General features: G+C 34.3%; 1 protein-coding gene across 1 annotated transcript in view; it reads left to right on the top strand.

Annotated features, from left to right (window-relative positions):
• The window catches only part of Csmd3 (CUB and Sushi multiple domains 3), a 1059412-nt gene that overhangs the window by 490232 nt on the left and 547417 nt on the right, over positions 1 to 21763 (top strand). The window contains exon 11 of the mRNA XM_051202442.1: positions 16611 to 16732. Within this exon, the coding sequence (XP_051058399.1) occupies positions 16611 to 16732 (122 nt within the window). The remainder of the gene's footprint in view (positions 1 to 16610; positions 16733 to 21763) is intronic.

Raw genomic sequence — 21763 nt, 5'->3', positions numbered from 1 at the left:
AAGTCTATTACCTTATGACTTTTTCAGTTATTGTATCCTCCCCTCTTCCTGTGTTTCTCTCCCATTTCCTAATTAATATCATCTTGTTCTTACACTTCCCAGATTAGATGTCTTGTGCCCTGTGATTCTCCTCTCTCTGATTCTGCCACTCTCTGATGCTTACAATGATTAGATTTTTTGTTGTTGTTGTTTTTGTTTTTTTGTTTTGTTTTGTTTTGTTTTAAAGTCTTTAGTTTATCCAGAATATGTGCTCATTTTTGAGGGTTTGGAACTAGGAAGTCTCAGATTAGAGATAACATGTAACATTTGTCTCTTATGGCCTGGCTTATCTCATCCAATTTGGTCTTTTCTAGTTCTAGTCATTTATCTGCAAAGAGCATTACTTCATATTTCTTAACAGCTAAGTAGTATTCCATAATACATCTGTCACATATTTTTTATCCATTCATCAATTGAAGGACCTTAGATTGTTTCTACTTTCTAGCTATGGTAAAGAGAAGCCATGGATATGGTTGAGCAAGTATCTGTAGGATAACAAGACTTTGGACATATTCCATGAACCAATACAGCTGGATCATGTAGTAGATTTATTTTCAGCTGTTTGGATTTCTGCATATGGACTGCTTCAATTTCAATGGCACCTTCAGTGAATGGAGGTTCGATTTTCCCTATACTTCCTCCAGGACTTGTGATTCTTTTTTTATCTTTGCCATTCTGAATATGAAAGATAAACATCTCAAAAATTTTATTTTTAATTTCTTAATTGCTAAGGATTGCAAAATTTTGGAGTATTTATTTAAACATTTTCCCATATTTTGAGAAATTTCTTTTCAGACCCCAAACCCATTTTTAATGGGTTATTTCATCCTTTTAAATTCCTTTTTTCAGGGGGAGCTCTGTATTTATTCTGAATATTAACCCTAAGTCAGATATACAGCTGTCAAAGATTCTCTCACATCCTGTGGACTTTCCCTTCATCTGGCTGGTTTTTTAGCTATGCAGAAACTCTTAGTTTAATATAGTCACACATATATATCAATTCTTTGCCTTAATTCTTGAGCAAACAGGGTTTTATTTCAGATGTCCTTTCCTATACCTGCATCATCTAGTACTATATATGTTTATTTCTAGCAATGTCAGGGTTTCATGTTTGGGTACTTGCTCCATTTGGGAGGCAATTGTGCAAGGTGACGGTGTCTGATTTCATTCTCTAGCATGTGACATCCAACTTTCCCAGCACTATATGCTGGAGATGCTTTCTCATCATCATATGATTTTGCCACCTTCATCTAAAATGATTGAAATTTAATGCATTCATGCATGTGTCTTCTATTTTGTTCCGTTGTATCATATGTATGATTATGTGTTAGTACCTTATTTATTTTATTACTATGGCTCTATTATGTATCATATGATATGGGATGTTAATCCCTCTGGTGATGTTTTTCTTTCCATATATTCTGGGGTTTTTTGTTGTTTGTATATATTTTTACTTTGTTTTATTTTGTTGTTTTCTAGATTAGATTTGTTTGTTTGGTTATCTTGGGTCTTTTATGGTCTCATATGATTTTTCAGTTTTTTTTTCATTTTTATTAACTATGAGATAGGGTTTTGATTGAGGTTTCATATGTAAATGGATTTATTATCATTTACATAATAATAAATCTACTGCTTTATGAGCAAGATATGTCTTTCTGTTGATTATTATCTTTATATCTTTTTTTAAGGGGGCATTTAAAATTTTCATTGTAGAGATCCTACTCTTGGTTAGGTTTGTTTATAGATACTTTATTTTCTTTGAGACTATTGTGAATGAATGTGTGTCTTTGATCTTCTCTATATGTATATTATCAGTATATAAGAATGCTGTTGATTTGTGGAAATTGATTCTGTATCCTGCCACATTGCTGAATTTGTTCCTCATTTCTAGAATAATTTTGAGGATCTCCATTATGTCATCTGCAAATAGGAAGAGTTTGATTTCTTTTCTCCCTATTTTCGTCTCTTAAAGTTCCTTTTCTTGCCTCAATGTTCTAGCTGGTACTTTTTCATTTTATTGATTAAACTTATTCACTCATTTTACATCTTGGCTTCAGTTTCTCCTCCCTGCTTTCCGCCTAACTCCCCCATCCACTCCTTATTGGTTTCGGTTCAGAATGGAGGTCTCCCATGGGTGTCAACAAAGCATGACATATCAAGTTGAGGTAGGACTAAGCTCGTCTCTTTCTATTTGTACTAGGCAATCAGAATAGGTCCCCAAAAGCCAGTTCAAGAACCCACTTCCAGGAGTCCCACAAAAACAAACAAACAAACAAACAAAAACCCCAAACCATGCTACACCATTGTCACACATATGTCCCATGTTCTCTGGGTAGCTGTAGGTCCAGGGTCTATGAGTGCCTATGAGCCCAGATTAGTTGTTTCTGTGGCTTCTCCAGATGGTATTTTGAACACAGTATTGAAAAGGACTGGATATAGTAAAAGGTTTTGTCATATTCCTCACATCAGTAAATTTCTTCAAGTTATTTTGTTCTTCTAGATCTATATTTAGGGTGTTTTTGGATGTGTTTCTCTTGTATAGCTTTTATATTATGTTGACATGTATGCCATCAAGTTATAAATTTTTTATGACTTTTATCATAAAAGCATGTGGATTTTTGTCAAAGGTTTTTTTTGTTTGTTTGTTTGTTTTTCTTTTTCTTTCTTTCTTTCTTTTTTTTTTTTTTTTTTTTTGCCTAATTTGAGATGAACATGTGCTGTTTGTCTTCAAGTCCACTTATAGGGCCTAGCATATCTATTAACTTGCATATGTTGAACCACTCCTGCATTATAGTGAAAAAGCCAACTTGGTCATGATGGATAATCTTTTGCATGCCTGTATGTATTCTGTTTGCAAGGAAATGGGATGCAGAAAGAGTCACTGTCTCACTGTTATCTAATAGAAATTAGAATCAGGATACTAATCATCTATTTAAGTTCCATGATCTATTTGATACATTTCAAAAGCGATGCTTATCTTACAAGTGGTACAGTTTCTGTTGTGTTCTTAGTTAGTAGATGCTTTCGAATAGGTGAATATTGTATGCACCATCACATGAAGGTGTTATTTGTTCCTGCTGTGCTCAGGAGAGATGGGACCATTGATGTTTGCTATAGCATCAAGCAGTTTGGCTCTCACATCAGGAATTAATGAAAGTAAAACATTTTAAATGCCAGGGCCACAGCAGCACACCTTGAGTTAACAGTTAACCTAGCTTTCCTTAGCTTTAAAGAACTGCTCCATTTCCTTTTAGAAAAAAAAAAAACAGAAAGAAAGAAAAGAAAAAGAAACAGGGCACATCACAATGATGCCACTTCTCTGCCTAGAACAAACCCCTTATTAACACAAAATAAAGTAATACTTGGCATATTAGATAGTGCATTAAAGTATAAATGAAATTTGAACACATAAAATTACGATGTATTTAAACCACAGGACCAAGAGAATTTAAAAATTACACATAATATTAAAACCAACTGTTTTCAAATTTTAACTTTATAGTAAAGTTTTCACAATAAGTATAGACATGGTGCACAGTTATTCCTCTTTTATTAAAAATGTTTTATTTTAACACACTATAGCCTGTTTTGGTTTTTCTGTTCCTCCAACTTGTCCAGTTTCCCCCACACCCTCACCCAACCCAAATCCTCTCCTTGAATTGTCTCTCTTTTTAGTATACACTCTGGCATATATGATAATAACAACGTAAAATAAAATAGATAAGCAGAAAAATAAATGAACAAATAATAGAAAAAGATGCAAGAAAACTAAAATAAACATGTATAAATGCAGAAACACACATTTGCTTGCACAAAAGCTCTTATAAAAACACACAATTGGAGACCATAATATATATGCAAGGTAACTTTATGGTTAAAAATGAAAGCTCCAGAAAAGCTAACTGTAATTCAATAACAAGAAAAACAATCCCAAAATTCTGATATTTGAAACATCAAAGTTTTATTTCTTTGTCATAGAAACTTTACTGTTCAGGTAAAACATATATGAATTTCTTTTGAATATCAAGAATCATTTATTTTGATAGTTTCTGGCACTCCTCAAGGCTGAATATAATTAGCTGAAATCAATCATCATTGATTCTATTATCCATCTAGGTAATAGCTAAGATTTCAGGAAGCCCTCTTGGTGGAATATTGGACTTGGGGTTTTTCATTCTCACATACACCAACAGCAATATATTTTTGTGAATATACATACACCGAGAATACCTGAGTGTCCCTTAACATTAGCTGTTCTCCCTTAACATTAGCTGTTCAAATAAATACATGAGGAGCTTATGAAACTGCTATGCATCACAAGAACAACCACAAAACCAGACCATGGTTATCAATGTATTCATAAACAGCATTTTGTTTTATAGTGGGGTTTTACATTAATTAATTTATTTTATATATCAACCACAATTTTCCTTCCCTGTTCTCTTCCAGTTTCCTCCCCCAAGGTGCTTTCTACCCTGCCCCCATCCAATCCTCAGAAAGGGTAGGGTTCCCATGGGAAGTCAACAAAGTCTGACATATTAAGTTGAGGCAGGACCAAGCTCCTCCCTGCTGCATCAAGGTTAAGCAAGGCATCACAAGAACCATGGCTTGACTTCGGTAATGAGATTATACTTGAGTACTTGAGTTTGTAATTGACTGTTGCATCATGGGTTAGAAGGATTCTAACAAACATATAGTTCTCAGGTACACTTTAATTACTTGACAACTTTGGGAGTCAAGTCAGACATTATTATTTTAAAAGTTTTTCATATCCTATTTCTTATTAAATATCTAATCTAAATTATGTAGATCCTTGAAGTAAATGTTGAAAAGACATACATATTAATGTCCCAATAACTTCCACAAGGATTCTTTGCTGCATTATGCAGTCCAGTTGTCCTCATTCTGTGTCATGTTGGCTCAGATTCCCAAATATTGGGTCTTAGTTCAATCTATATTTTGCCAGAGACATCCTTCATTAAGTCAACACTAATAATTACAGAAGACTAAACCAGTAATTGTTGTAACTACTTCTCAAGAATTTTACTGAGGGAAGGAAGTATAACAGTAGATAAAGGGTAAATACATAAAAAATATTTTTCTAAGATAAACAAAATTGTACAACAGTGGGAGACCATATTATTCTGAGTATGCTTGGGTATTGGATTGTCTTTCAAAACTACTTTGATTTGTAGTTCTGATCAAAATATCTGGAAATAATAAAAAAGGAAAAATGTGTTTGGGCTGATGATTTCATTCCTTGGTTAGCTGCCCTGTTGTTTTGACCATGTGGCTAGGCTGAACATGATAGAGGTGTGTGTTGGATAGCAGAATGCAAAATGTCAGGGATACAGGTATACAGTGTAGCAAATTTTTTTTGTAATATAGCAATTTAGAAGTCAAAGCAGAAAGATGAGCCAGCAGAGGTTGCAATACCTCCCTCAATGTCAATCAACCAGTGAACTACTACTTTCAAGTAGAGTCAATCAACCAGTGATCATTCAAGTAGCATCAATCAATGCGTGATCTATAGCCTTCAAGTAGGCTTAGTCAACCAGTGATCTACAGCCTACAATTAAGCCCCAAATCTTAAAAGTTTCACCAGCTAGAAAAAGCTTCTTGAATTGGGGCTCAACCTATCCATACTTGGCCCCTTGGAGGAAATTTCAGATTTAAAATATATTAGCATCCAAGAAGAGTATCAAAACAAATAAACATTCATCCAAAAAATGAACAAATAATCAACAACAACAAGTACAACAACCAAAATACTCTAAAATATGAGTAGGGTTTTGGTGAATAATGGACAAGAAATAGAAAATAAATGTTTACTCTGTTTTGTTACAAATCTTTCTTTACTGGCAGTAATATTCTAAAACCTCCTTAATTATTTTCTTACTATCACAATAAATGAACTTACCCTATTCCTTATTCTTCTTTGCTACCAAATTTTCTAGTTCAAATAGATAATGAAATTGTTACAAAGGAAATGGCTGTATATATTAATTTGTTCAGATTAAGTAGAAAAAAAAGAGTTGCCAAGAGATCGGTCATGGATTTTCCTGCCCCAGAGAACATGATTTGATTGTCATGACTAGAAAGGGGAACTTAACATGAGAGAAGCTTGGATGAGTAGAGGGGCAGATGCCTCTAAACCTTCTGTAAGACAGTCGAACCCTCCACAGCAAAGCTGTCCATCTCTAATCTAAGTCACTGCAGGAGTTGGGAATCCCTGTTACAGCTGTTCACTGAGAACTGCAAATGAGCACAGGGATAATGCATAAATCTGAGAGGCTGAGAAAAAGAAGCAGCACTATTTCTTATCACTCACATCGGATGATGTTGACAGACTGACCGGTGACAATTTGTAAAGCTGCTATGCCTCCATGCCTTATATCCATGGTATTTTTTCTCAAAAGATGCATTTTACAGTGTTTAGAAGATCCGCACATGCAGAGATGCCAGGGCATCTTGAAAAGCTCAGTGCAGTTTTGTTTACTGACCTTTAAAGGACTAAGCTTGTGTTCTTCTGTGGAGTTTAAAACATCCTGTAGCATTTGTCTTTGTCACTAACTAACTCTCAGAAGAAAAGATCTGTGAGACTGTGTTGCTAAGGTGTTCATACCACAACACAGACAGTGATAACTAAGGGCTTTGTGTCCCCTATCACTTGTGTGGTTTTGCCTTGCTTAGGGACTGGCCCCAAGCTGGCCCAGCTCAGAATCTCATTGTCACCTTTCTTCTAGCATTGATTTTATTAAGGGTGTTGATTTTCATACAAAGTGTACATTCAAAAATAAAATGACAATTGTTAAAATAGTAATGTAAAATATGTGTAAGGAAAGGATGAGTGAGCAATGGAATATAATTCCAATTTTTTTTTTCATAGAAAAACAAAAAGGCAGTTTCGAAAGAGAAAGTAATTGGCACCAAACAAATTTAAATAGATGCTGGAATTTCATCTATAGTAATTTACCAATTTTAATTTCTTTCTTTGGACAAATTAATTATATTTAAAATAATAGCATTCTGGGAAAATTGATACTTATATGAAGACTTGTACAGTAATTTCAGGTTTCTGTGTCTCTGAAATTATTACCCTCATAACAATTCACACCAAAATATTATTGAGAATAAAATAAATTATAATTTTATCTTGTAATCCATTACAAAAACATCTCTTTGAAAATCAGAGGAAGTATTATCACTAATTATAACCTTAAAACTGAAACATCAGCTTGTTTCTACTCTTTTTACTGTTATGCAATTAAAATTATTGTCTATTTTCATTTTATATCAAAATAAACACACAGGTCACATATTATAAAATAATGGTTTGGGGTCTAAAAGTACCCCTTTCATAATTTAACTTTTTCAGTCTGACATGTTTTAATTGATTTGCCAAAATTTCAAAATTGCATTACATGAACATCCATATTCTTATTTTTCTGTTAAAAAATGAAACAGTTGCCTGAACATAGCTTATCAAGATATAATAAGACTTTGCAGAAACCTCCACTTCACATCTGGTTGTGACAACCCAGTAGGAGAAAAAGGGTCCCAAGCCCAGGCAAAAGACAACACCAAGCCACACAACTATAAGATATATGCAGAGGACCTAGCTTAGACCCATATGGGACTCATGTCTGTTGCTTTAGTCTCTGTGAGCCTCTATGAGCCCTGCCAAGTTGATTCCGTGTGCTGTGTTCTTGTGGTGTTCCTGACACTTCTGGCTCCTACACTTCCTTCCTTCTTCTCTTCTGTGACATTCCCTGGCTCGGTCTAATATCTGGCTATGGGTTTCTGTTTCTATCAGTTGCTGGGTGAAGCCTCTCTGATGACATCAGGGCTAGACACCAATCTATAAGTATAGCAGAATATCATTAGAAATCATTTCATAGATTTTTTTTTTCATTTGTGTTAGGTTGTATCCTAGGTCTTTGGCCATTCCAGCCTCTGGTTCCTCGCCATCCAGTAGTGTCAGGCATCGGATTCTCTCTCAGCATGGGCCTCAATTTGGAGTAGTCATGGGTTGGCTCTCCGACAAGCTCTAGGCCCTCATTACCCCAGCATATCTTGTAGGCAGGTCAGATTTTAAGTCTAAGGTTTCATGGCTAGGTTGTTGTCCCATTCCCACTGCTGGGAGCCTTTTTTGGTTATTGAAAATGGATGATTTGGTCTCCGTATCCCCCAATATGAAGACATTTTATTGGGCTCATTCTCATAGATTCCAGGGAGTTTCCATTGCACTAGGAAACTGCATTGTTTTGCAAATGCTCACCTGCCCCCAATTCCAGTCATCTCTCCCAAGTACTCCTTCCATCTCCCTGCCTTATCTTTCCTGTTCCCATCACTAGTCTGCTCATGGAATCTGTTATATTTCCCTTTTCCAAAGAAACCTGTATGTCCCCCTCGAGCTCTCCTTATTACTCAGCCTCTCTTGAGTCTGTGGATTGTAGCATGGTTATCTTTTATTTTACAGCTAGTATCCACTAATAAGTGAGTATATAAAATATTTGTCTATCTGAGTCTGAAGGTGACTTTTTTTTCTGGTTCCTGCATTTCCCTGCAAATTTCATGATATCACATGGGTCAATTACACAAGGAAAGAATATGTGAGAGATTTGTAAGGGAAAAGAAGGAAGATAGAGTAAGAGGGGCACCAGAGTCATCAATGTTCAAGGTGAACATATGCTAACTTACACAAAAGTAATACAGTTCTAATAAAAAAAAAGATTGCTATTCTTGTGCATGTAAAAAAGATGTCCCCATAAGTCAGTATTTCTCAGGACATGGTTTCATTGAACGCATTTCCAGAAATCATATATTACATATTTTTATTTCCTTTTAAATGTATTTCTCTTTATCAAGATGTTGAATGTCACTTTGAAATATTTTGCTCATTGTTAAACACAAAATGTTCTGAATTTAATTTCCATACTAGGGATTGAGTCTGTTATGTCATCAATGATTCAATATTCCACACATCAGCATGAATAAAATAACCACAAGACAACAAAACTACCTTAATATTTAAAGAAATAAATCTACTTGGAAAGATGCTAAAAACTGTTTCCACAGAAAATGAAGCCAAATTTTCTGGCAGTTCATGAGAACATCCTTATTCAGTTTTATGACAATATTAACATCTTCATCACCAATTGAATTAATTGCAATTTTATTTCATTTAAAAGTATTATTTAAAATACAGATACTTGGTTTTGTCTCCATGTACCATGTCTCATGGTATCTTCGATTCAACAGTTATACTGTGGAGAGAGAATGCTTTTCAATTGGACTCCTCAGGCTGTAGTTTTTGTCCCAGATCTATTCACTGTGATCATCCCTTGTGTTATCTTTATAGCATTTCCAAGGTTGTACAATTATCCTGGATTTGGCAGGTTTGTGTTTTCTATTTTTGTTTGTTTTTCTTTTTTTTATTATTTACATTAAAAGCCATCTTGCTTTCCATACCAATCCCAGTTCCCCTCTCCTTCCCATCCTCCATGTCCCCCCACCAACTCCCCATCCCATCCCCCTCTACTCCACAGGAAGGTTAAGGCCCCCTATGGAGGATCTTCAAAATCTGTCACATTACTTAGGGCAGGGCCCAGACCCATCCCCAGTCATCCAGGCTGAGAGAGCATCCCTCTATAGGGAATGAGCTCCCAAAGTCCATGCACTATGGATAAATACTGGCTCTACTGCCAGAGGTCCCATAGACTATCCTGACCTCCCAACAGACACCCACCTTCAGGAGGTCTGACTCAGGCCTATGCCGGTTTCCCAGTTGTCAGACTGGGGTCAGTGAGGTCCCACTTGCTCAGGCCAGCTGTTTCTGTGGGTTTCCCCAGCATGTTCTTGATCCCCCTGCTCTTCACTCGTCCCCCTCTACTATTGGATTCCAGGAGTTCAGCTGAGTATTTAGCTGTGGATCTCTGCTTCTGAGTTTTCTTTTTCCTTATAACTATGTAGAGGTGGAGAAGGAAGGGGCTGGTTAACCAAACTGACCAGAAAGTCTCAAACACTCAAGAACATTCTAGCACCTTAATAATCAGTGCTGACAAAATAATCATCAACATAAGGAATAAAATATACTATATCTCTAAATAAAAAAATAAGTAGATATTCCATAACATGCTTTATGTGATTAAAACAGAGAATAATACACAAAAATGACTATTAGAATAAAGCTAAGCTACTAACAATTAAGTTAAGAAAAATGAATTTACCTACATTTTTTTTACCTTGAAAAAATATGAGCACTTGTCATCTTTAGGAACAATTACATTTATTTGATTTTAATCAGATTTAGCTCATCTTAGGTAGTTTGCTTTTTGCTATTTCAACTGTTTCTTTTGCACAATCTTTCTTGGTTTCCACTTTCCTGCTTTTTTGTTCATTGCATTATTATTCATTATTTATGCACTTCCTTTCAGTGGAGACATGCATTAGACTCCTATTCTTATGCAGATATCACTAAGATGTATTTCAAGATTAATCCTAATTGTTGCTTCACTTGTGACAGTTTGTCAATGTTTTGTGAAGACAGAGAGACTAAAATATCCAATTAAGTAATGTAGAACTGAAACACTTAATAGTGATTCAAGACACTGGCTTAAGGAGGCTTAATCATTTCTCTTCAGATAAAAGTAGCATGTGTGTGTGTGTGTGTGTGTGTGTGTGTGTTCAATTTATGAAGATTTATGAAGATGTGGTATACCTGTACCTAGTTTGTTCAGAATTTTTATCACACAGAAATATCAATTTTTTAAAAAAAATTCTCATATTTTGTGTATTTGCTGAAATCAACCACATGATTTTGTCCTTTATTGTCCTTTAATATTGATATGACACATGTATCAATTATCATCCGTTAAACACCTTGAATAATGAAATAAAATTGACTTTATGATGAGTACTCCTTTTAATATGTTGTGGTTCAGTTCAATGGATTTTGATTGAGGATTTTTTTATTTGTGTTGAGCAATGAGGGGGACCCATAGCCATTTTATGTCTATCTGGTTTGGATATCAGGCTGACAATGGTCTTATGTAATATATTTTGAAGAACTTCTTTTATATCTGTTTGTTTTGAACAATATAGAGAAATGTTTTTACCTGATCTTCCGCTATTTTAAGTACTGCTTAGAGAGGTCATCTTTCTTGGGGTTTCCTTTTGACGGGAGGCTTTACATTACAGATGCTACCTCATTTCTTACTATTGGTTTGTTCTGATTTCCTATTTCTCTATTGATAAGGTATGTGTGACCAAGATTCTTTTTATTTCTTCTAACTTGCTGAATTCTTTGCATTGTTATAGAACATTAATAAAAATAGGATCCCTACACAAAAATCTTTCCTAAAAATATTTTATTCATGATTAAATCTGCATTTTTCTGTGTATTTAAATGGTTATCAACAAAAAGCACAAAATCAGACTTCACTGAACCACAACTTAATAAATGTGTGGAAGTATATGGCTTTAAATACTATTGGGAGATTTTTTTATTATTTTATATTTTACTACAGTGGTAGAAGGGATAGTTAAAGTATGGAGTTTAGTCCTTGCTTTGTTTTCAAAATATCAAACAGAAAGAAATAAAATCATAATTCTCAATCCAACAGTCTGTGAAATCTGATCTTATGTTACAGAGCTATTTACTTTTACATTTTCTTAATCTTTCCCTCCTTTATTCTAGATTGTAGGTCAAAGCTTTTGGAGATGTGTTGGTGTCCAGATTTCTCTTAAATTAGCCTGGAAAGTACCTTTCTGCAAAATAAATAAACAAATAAACAAACAAATAAATAAATAGATTAGAATGTAGTAGTGAAGGCTCCATGCGGGCTTCATGTTGACCTATCTACATTTAGTGAACTGTGTGGATGTTGTTGTACTCTACTACAGGGACCAATTGTGAGTTTTTGAACTTACAATCCTAACATAAGTTTGGATTGCTTGGGAATCTTCTTGTGGCACCATTGGCCAGCAACTCAACTGAATACAACAATAGACCACCACTGGAAGCCTTGCCTGGCTTCAGAGTATGGCCAGTCTAGAAGCTGTATCATTCATCATCAGGAGCCCTCATTAGGGTCACCTTTATAGATCCCAGGAAGTTTCCATCCACTGCACTAGGTTTCCACACTGCCTCAAATGCCACAAAAATTCCAGCTGTCTCTCTCTGCCCTTTCTCCCTCCTCCCCTCCCCGCTTCATTTGATTCTTCCTTCTCCCATCCCTATTTGCCCCAGTTCACCAACAAAATCCATTCTATTTCCCCATCCCAGGGAGATCCATGTGTTCCCCCATAGAGACCTTCTCTTTACCTAAATTATCTGGGTCTGTAAATTGTAGCTTGATTACCATTTACTTAAGAGCTAATATCTATGTATAAATGAATATATACCATATTTATCTATATTCACATGGGTTAGGTCCCTCGGGATATTTTTTTCTACCTGCATCCATTTGCCTGCACATTTAAGGATGTAAGATTTTAGCAGCTGAATAATGAATAATTATTGTTTTAAGGTACTACTCTTTTTTTTTTTTTCATCCTTTGGATGTAGGACATCTAGGTTGTTTCCAGTTTCTGGCTGTTAAGAAAAAGTTATATACCTTGCAGGCAAGATATCACTGTAGATCAAAGGGTTATGGTTGGCTTGGCACTTACATTTCTCTTAGCATAGGATGCAGATACCTTCCCGTACCAATGATTAATATTAGCACATATAGATAAAGGCTCTACGTATGAACAAGATGAACTTCTCCAGATTCAATGATTTGTGTGGGTTGCATCTTCAGCAACAGGGTTTTGGTGTTAATTTGTGGAGAACTATAGTTTTAGAAATTGCCGGTTTCATGAAGGATTCACATGGGGCCCTTTTTTGCTAATAACTCAATAATACCCCAGTATTAGAGACTTGATTACAAGTGATAGTTTGTGGTTTCATTTATAGTGTTCATGTATTTATACATTTTAGGAAGCTTCTACTATATGCTACCTTATTATTCTTCAAACGGCCCTCAATTTTAACGGCCTCACCACATTACCCCTCCCTTGTATCGCTCTCTACTCCTGCCCCCCCCCCAGTTAATCCTCCTGTTCCTGCCTTCTTCCATCAATCCTTAATTAACTGTTCTACTGCCTTTCCTAATACTATTTGTCTGTACCTCCCCATCCTTTTCTCTATACCTAACTCTGTGGTTTTATGGATTGCAGCTTTGTTATCACTGATATAATAGCTTAAGCATACATAAGATAATATATACTATATTTGTCTTTCTGAGTCTGGGTTACCATCGAAGTCATATTCAAGAAGAAGAAAGAATTAGAGATAGAGTAGAATAGTTGTCAGCATGAAGGACACACAATGTTATTTTAGTTGTATTTCAAGGGGCTATATTATATGACATTATGAGGAAGTATCGAACAAAATTAAGAGTGGTTTATGTCCAATTATTTTTTTTTCTTTAGTTTTTCAATACAGAGTTTCCCTGTGAAGCTACACCTGCCTGAAACTCACTATATAGTCCAGGCTGGCTTTGAAAAATGCCTACCTCTGAGTCCAGAGTGGTGGAATTAAAGTAATAAGCCACCATTGCCAGTGGTAGCATTCTCACCAGCCATTTAAAATTTAAAATACATACAGTGACAAACCTGTCTTCTAAACTCAGCTTGCAGTTATATTACAACCATAACCACGGATAATAGGAAACTGCACAGAGATCATCTCTGAATCCCCATGTAGGTATTGCAAAGTTATTAAAAGGTAAAATAAAAATAAAAATAGCCAGAATACAATCATAGCCAAGCATGAAACCTCAAGTCTTGAGTCATTTCTCTATTTAATTACATCACATGTTTTCTGGTTGCTAGGAATATATGTGTACAACTCTCCTCATGCATCAGGTGTCTCTGAGGTCTTTCCATTCTCCATCCAAGGGTGAAGAAACCTTAAGTTCTATTTTTGCAGTGAAAAACTGGCAGCAGTATGTAGTAATTTGATCAATCTTTCACAGTATTGAATTTGTGAAAAATAGCATTCATGCACTGACCTAGAAATCTACAGAGTTCCTGAAAAACATGTATATAATTTGCTCAGCTTTTCCAAACACGAATATATATGCATATGTACAAACACACACATGGACACATGAGCAGAAATGTGGAGAATCACATACAGGTTCAAAAAGCAAATATCTTAAAATTAGCCTCCAGTTGCAGGCAGGAGACATGACCAATCATTTAGAGTGAATTAACATTTCATTTCATTTATTAAAGCTCCTTTATATGCCTTTAAATGAAAAGAAAAACAACCTAAATTCATCTTTTTCAATAGTCCACTATAGACTTATAGAGTCTTCACTGGAATGAATGGAGCATTGGTTTTATGAGTCAATTCAAAGCTGTGCCATAGGTCTTGTGTATTTGTTTCTTTAGCAAACTTCCTGTACCTCGAAAAACATGAACAACTAACAGTTATGATAAATAAACTCCTTTAGAAGCTTGTAAGTTGCATATGCATTTCAAAAAATGAATTTGGGGCCAGACCATGGAAGATCAAGCCTTTAATCCTAGCACTTGGTAGACAGTGACAGATACATCTCTGAGTTTGAGGCCAGCCTGGTCTACCATGTTAGTTCCAAGACAACTAGAAAGAACTGCACAGAGAATCCTGCCTTGAACTCCCCAGCCTTACAAAAAGGAAATTAATTTTTTGAGATTATTGCTAAATAGAAAGTGTTACTTACACCAGTCTCATGTTCTCAGAGTCTTTGTAGCCGCACAGTCTATCTGGTCATTAGTAACCAAACACTTTCATATGTGTGCTATTCGTTTATGTTCTATATGGAATGCAATCTATATCAGAAGTGGATGAATTGAGAATCCTTTCCTTGGACAATAATGATATAAGCAATAGGATTTTTTCAAGTGGAGATAATTTCTGCAAGTCATCTAGAGAAGAACTAATTTAGAACTGAGAGTACCATGACTAGTTAGGAACTTAGGTATGGCATATGCCAGAAAGAACAAGAGTCAATATGAGCACAAGTAAAGTGTGTGAATATGAATAATAGCAGGGTATGATACTGGAAAGGAAGTCTACTGGAATCATTCAGATAATATGTTAGGTAATTTCTAACTCATCCTATAAGAAATATCCACAAATTTTTCCATGCAATTAAGTAAGGTAATCAAGTATAAATTTAGACAATATAATAGCACAGAGAATTCTTCAGTGAAGAGAGAAACTGGCGTTTATAAAATAGATAAGCTGCCATTTATTTAGATCAGGGGAAGTGATGTAGAAGTCCCTAGATGAGGAAGGAAGTGTACCAGGAAATCAGATGCATCCAAGTACCAATTTCATACAGGTCTGTGGCAGTGTTTACAGTCAAGAGTGGAGTATGGGAGTGAGGTAAAGGATGTTTATGCAAAAGTCATCTTAATTAGAAGTTTATCAAGTTTCTTGGAAACTGGAGAAATTTATCTAGAAATTCAAATGAATGAAAAGAGATGGTGCAGTTATTTTTGAGGCTACCAAATCCAACATGAAGATCTATGTCATAGAAATAAATAAGTGTATATTTCCTTGTGCTGTTTTTATGAATAATGACTGTAGCCTAATCATGTGAATGTTTAGGACTATCATAATTATATCTTCAATATGACAATGCTAAGAACCATATAAGGACATAAGAGTTTATGAAGATGCATGCTGAATTACAGCTTACTGAAAAATATAAGTGATTATTTTTGACAGGTTAGAGAAGAGTAACATGCTGGGATTTTAATGAAATAACACATGGAAATGTAAGTCACAGTTATTAGCACCAAGGAACTTTGTGGTTCAGAAAGGGAATAAAGAATTGACTACCATTTCATTAAGAAGAAACAAGTACAAAATTGAAAATACTTTACTGCTTTCTGTATGAATAAATGTATTAAAATTACTTGCACACCCTTTCTTATGTCTTGTGTCTTGGTGGTCTAACTCACAGACAAAAAAAAATAAAAATGAGTCAATTTAATATTGATGTTTCTCAAATGTTATTAACTGTTCTTGGATACTTATTAAGTGACAAAGAAATTATTTTCAAATTGCTCAATCAATCCAAAGCCGTGCTGCTTTCTCTCTGTGGATTTTGTATTAAGGTAATATTTGCTAAATATACCTCTGTCTATATAAGAAATCTTTATGCAGAATAAATTTATCTTATGTCATAATGGCATTCACAAATCCTTGCAACATTTAAAGTATCAAGGTCATGACTCTTGGCTTGTAAAAACACTGTGATTTACATATACAATTTATTTAGATATATTTTATAGTTTTATTTATAACTAGTTTTCAACTCATGTACAAACTCTCCAGTTTTCAAATTTCAGAATACAACAAGCACTCTAATTTCAATATTTATCATTAGAGTATCATAATATGCATTTCAATGCAGTCATAATTGTGCAATTTTGAACTTATCATCCTTTGAAAAGTATTTGATTACTGTGATTTTACACAGGGTGTATACCTATGTTTGAAATTTCTCTTTAAATTTCTCTTTCAGTTAAGACATGTGGCTCTAATCTTCAAGGACCAAGTGGTACCTTCACATCTCCAAACTTTCCATTCCAGTATGACAGCAATGCACAATGTGTCTGGGTCATCACAGCAGTGAATACAAATAAGGTAAGGGCTGCACTTTAAAAACACAGTTATACAGGCAATGGTGACAAGTTTGTGAGAAGAGGATAGGACAAAAACATTTGATGTCAGTGTGATTTTACAATGTAGATTTATCCACCCTATTTAGATTTCAAAGAAAAATGAATGAGACATTTGAAAGCTAGTTTCTCTGCTCCCAGTCACTAACCTGGAAATGAAGTTATTATTGAGTGATTTTTGATATGTATGTTTACAGTTTGCAAGCTGAACAGATGTGGATTATGGCTCTTAACTTGATATATTTTCTACTTGATATATCTTTCAGGTATAGCATGTTTTCATGCATAGGTAACTTTCAATTGTGTCTTGCTGTCACTAAAAATCATTCAATAATCTAATAGACATAAAGGGTTTAAGGTACTCAGAAGGAATAGAGCATCCATGTTATGATTGCTTCCAAAGGTTGGATTTTCTTTTTCTTCTTTTTTAATATCTGACATGGGTAATGAAGTATGTCCACAGATCAACTGTGGACAAGAGATGTAAACTTAGATTCATTCTCTTGCTTTCAACCTACCTTAGATTCATTCTCTTGCTTTCAACTAACCTGATTCTCTTTAAAAGTATGATTTGCTATTGATTTTATTTTGTTTTAAGATGTAAATATTCTTAGGTCTTCTCAATTCCTCAGATTCTAATATGTTCCCTGATTAGAATAGAAACAGATTAGTAGACCATACTACAAAACCATATCAGATCATGAATCTCATAGAAATGTATAATTTACTGAAGAGCAGTTGGTTTAAAATCTAACTCAATTATTTTCTCTTTGAGATGAGATGATTAAAAGCATGTATTTTATAGTTTACAGTGAGAAATAAGTAAATTAACATATGCTGAGTCAACTTTGTATTAATAGATCTTTTGAATGTATTAATAATTGTTAGAAAAATTAAGCAGTTTCTAAGAGAATGTCTCTAATGTTGATCTAGTTTGTAACCTGACTATAAGAGCTACAGCTTATGTAGAAAAATGATCGTTGCTGGTCAAATATATTTGTTTTAAAGAAGAACCACAATGGAAAATCATAAAAAATAAATAAAAAGCCCTCACTAAATCAAAAGTACATTTTTACCAAAAGTGGGGAAAACAAAAATGGAATCCTACAGCAATCCCTTTGCTATACAAGAAAAAAAAATATGCACCAGTTCAATTTTTGTCATCAATTTAATTCAAAGTAATAAATTAACATTTTTATCCAGCCAAATTATTGGTAATTTAGAAAGTAAATTTCAACAACTACCTTGAATGATAAAGTAGAATTTGCTGTACACGTTGTAAGTGCATTTGATAATATTTTCAATACTTAAAAAAATCTTAGACAGAAAAGAGACAGAGAGGGAGACAGACAGACAGACAGAGAGAGAGAGAGAGAGAGAGAGAGATAAATATCCCATAAAAGAAGGATCAATTAGAGGTTTGAAGAGAAAATTGAACCTAAAGAAATGTCCAGAGACCTACAAGACTGACTCCAACTAACAATTTGAGCAACAGTGGAAAGGCTACCATAAATGCCCTTCCCTGATAATGAGATCGTTGACTAAATTGTCCACCATCATGGAGCCCTCATCTAGTAGCTGCTGGAAACAGAAGCAAACACCCACAACTAAACACTGAGCCTAACTAGAATCCAGATGCAGAGAGGGAGGACAAAACCAATAGAAACAGCTGACCTGAACAAGGAGGAGCTAATGGGCCCCCAGACTGATAGCTGAGGACCCAGCATGGGACTGACTCAGACCCCCTGAACATGAGTCTCAGCTAGAAGGCATGAGCAGTTTAAAGGATCTCAGACAGTGGTACAAGGATGTATTCCTTGTGCACAAAAGGACTTAGGGAGCACATTCCCCTATGGAGGGATACTGCTTTAATCTAGAGACAGGAGAGAAGTCCTAGTCCCTACTTAAAATGGATGGACAGCATTAGATGACCCCTCCCGGATGGCATCACCTTACATGTGGAGTAGGGGGGGGAGGGTGGTCTGGGTGCATGTGATGGTGAGAGAGGGAAAGAGGGAGGAAGGGAAAAAGAGAGGGAGGAGAGAGAACTGAGATCGATAAGCAAAATGAAAATAAAAACAAAAGTTTTAATAACTATATATTTCCATTCCTGAATGATCACACATTTTATTGTGGTGGAATTCCTTGTGCTAATTTTGACTTAAATGTTGATATTAAAATGGTGATGAAAAAGATCTTTTCATGAGTTACTAAATACTGAGAAAACACCCACTAAGGCAGTAATTATGTATTCTGCAGTTATGAGAATTCCTGATATTGGTTCTAAGATCAGATAGTTACGGGTGTTCAGCAATGCATTCATTTGATAATGAAGGTATGTGTGCATTCATGTGTGTATGTTTTTATAGATGTGTGTCTGTGTGTACTCAGAAAGAAAGTCTCACCAAAAATATATCTTACTGAAATAAACAAAAAATAAATTTATTATTAAGTATGGAAGAAAAATATCATGTTAACTTGAGCTGAGAGAAAAATGTTTTGTGTGATAGGTATCACGTGAAATATTATCACAATGAGGTGCTATCTAAAAGTCTAGAAGACATTGGTCTTGCAAAGTTTAAATTACTGCCATCAGTAGATTACTAATATTTTCAAAAATATTCATTATTCTTTGTATTTGGCTAATATGATCTTCTAAACTTCTTTCCTACCCTTGAATAAATAAAATCACTAATTTTGATTAGGAAATTTATCTCTACTTTAGGATATACTATAGAATTTCTTCATAGTTTTAAACCCTAAATCATACTACTGATTGTATTTTAGATACTTATCCAATCCAAATATACATATGAAATAGATAAACGAGATTGAGAGTGAGAGTGAACATACCAAAACTAAAAGAACATACTTCTGTATTAATCTTTTTTCCATTTTTACATATGTACCACACATATACATATGAAATTTCATAGTTCACTAATGGTTATAGATTATAGCTTGAAAACACTTTTGGAAAAATTATTTCCATAGAAATATTTATGAAAGGCAATTGCTTATATACTCTACTACCTCACTTCTGTGTTATTTGGTATTAATACCAAGTAAATGTATTGTTTGGATATATTGTGTATTGTTTATATAACTGTCTTGATGGTTGTAGTTTGTGTGAGTTTGGCCTTTTAAAATCAATCATAGTATACACATTGAGAGTACATAGCTAGCTGGGAAATATTAAATGTGAGACATGAAATCTGCTTTTACTATGTTCTTATAGGCATGATCATTGAGTATTATGAAAAATCAGTTGTTTTTTATCTTTTATTTGAAATCAACATATCCTGTAAGTTTGTGGTTCTGACTAATTAGGAGAATGTGAAATTCCTAATACTAGGCAGAACAATTTTCAATGTCATGTAAATATTACTAGTATCATGTTAAGCAACATATTACTTTTCAGTTGCTTCTTAAAACAACTTCACATATTAGCATACAGTGATTTTATGGTTAATTATATGATGTGTATCTATGTCTTATTTTAAAACATTTAGCAATTGACTTATTAACCAATAATTATTTCTTTATGATAATTAAAATTTCAAAACTACATAAGCTGGGGAGATGGCTCAGCAGATAAAAGTTCATATTCTTCTTTCCAAGGACAAGACACCTATTTTAGGTGTTTCAAGTTTCAATTTTATCTGTACCTAGAACTTCAGCAAAATCTAATCCTCCTGTCTGGCCTATGGGAACAGCAGTTGGGTGGGTACCCAATACAAATAAATGCACATAATTAATTAAAACCTGAAAATATTTAGAAATAAAACTTAATGTTTGAGCATCAGAAACTTAGTATATTTTTCTGTGTTGTTGTTACATGACTGTTACACAGGATACAGACCGGGGATATTTTTTTTTGTAGAACCAGGATGTATCCCTGGTGCACGAAAGGACATTGGGAGCACATTCCCCCATGGACAGAGATACTCCCTTAGCCTAGAGACATGAGGGAGGGCCTAGGTCCTACTCTGAATGACTTGACAGATTTTGATGATCCCTCCTGGAAAGCATCACTCTCCCTGTGGAGTAGGGGGAGAATGGGATGGGAGGGAGCCAGGGGGGTGGATGAGAGGGAGGGAGAAGAATCTTGGATCAATACGTAAAATAAGAAAAAATAATAAATATATAAAAAATGGCCACTGAATATGATTAACCCTACTTTATAGTAACAAGTTGAAGTATCAAAAATAGTACTTTACTGGTTATTAGACTGACTGTTATTATTAATAGACCAATTAAACATCGTCACTATATGTGAAATGAATTGAAGGCTCACCTTTATCTGTTTCTTGGAGTTCCCTTTCTGAATTTTTTTCAGTTTCAAAAAAAGTAAAATATAACTTTTTGATGCAAATCCCATTGCTTCCATGTAAATAAATTGGAAAATCAGCATAAAGAACTCCAGATTTATAATTACTCAGTGGGAGTTATTTAGAAAAAAATGAGAATGTTCACTAAAAAATATTTGGAGCAAGAATACATTATTTTGCCTCAGGAACAAACTCAGAGAAATATCTATGGCATTTCTTTCTGATTTTCAATCATCCAATTGTTTGTTCAACTTTCAATATATCTGTATTCCCAATCATATGACAAGTAGAGTAGCATATAAATGATTTTGAATCAGAATTAAAAGTCTAGTTTATTCATACAAAAATAATTTACACTTTTTCTATTCCTGGTATAAACGGAATGATTTATTTATGTTAGACTTTGGAGGGATATTATAAATTCAAACAAGGGAGAAAATACTATTTATTTCTTTTTGTTTTATTGTGTTTTATGAATAAAGTTGACACAATATTTTTCTATTAAAAAATCATGGGGTAAATACAACTTGCAAAACATATTTTGCTAGTGGGAGTTTTTGTCAATAACAAATGTCAACTAATTACTTTTCAATCACCAGGTGCTGTTTTTTAATGCAGGTGGGGTTGAAGTTCATTGAAGCAAATATTTAATTTAATCTAAAATT

Source organism: Phodopus roborovskii, unplaced genomic scaffold (genome assembly GCF_943737965.1).
Source record: "Phodopus roborovskii unplaced genomic scaffold, PHOROB, whole genome shotgun sequence".
NCBI lineage: Eukaryota > Metazoa > Chordata > Mammalia > Rodentia > Cricetidae > Phodopus > Phodopus roborovskii.
The sequence above is the reverse complement of the archived record's forward strand: the minus strand, read 5'-3'. Positions and strand labels throughout refer to the sequence as shown.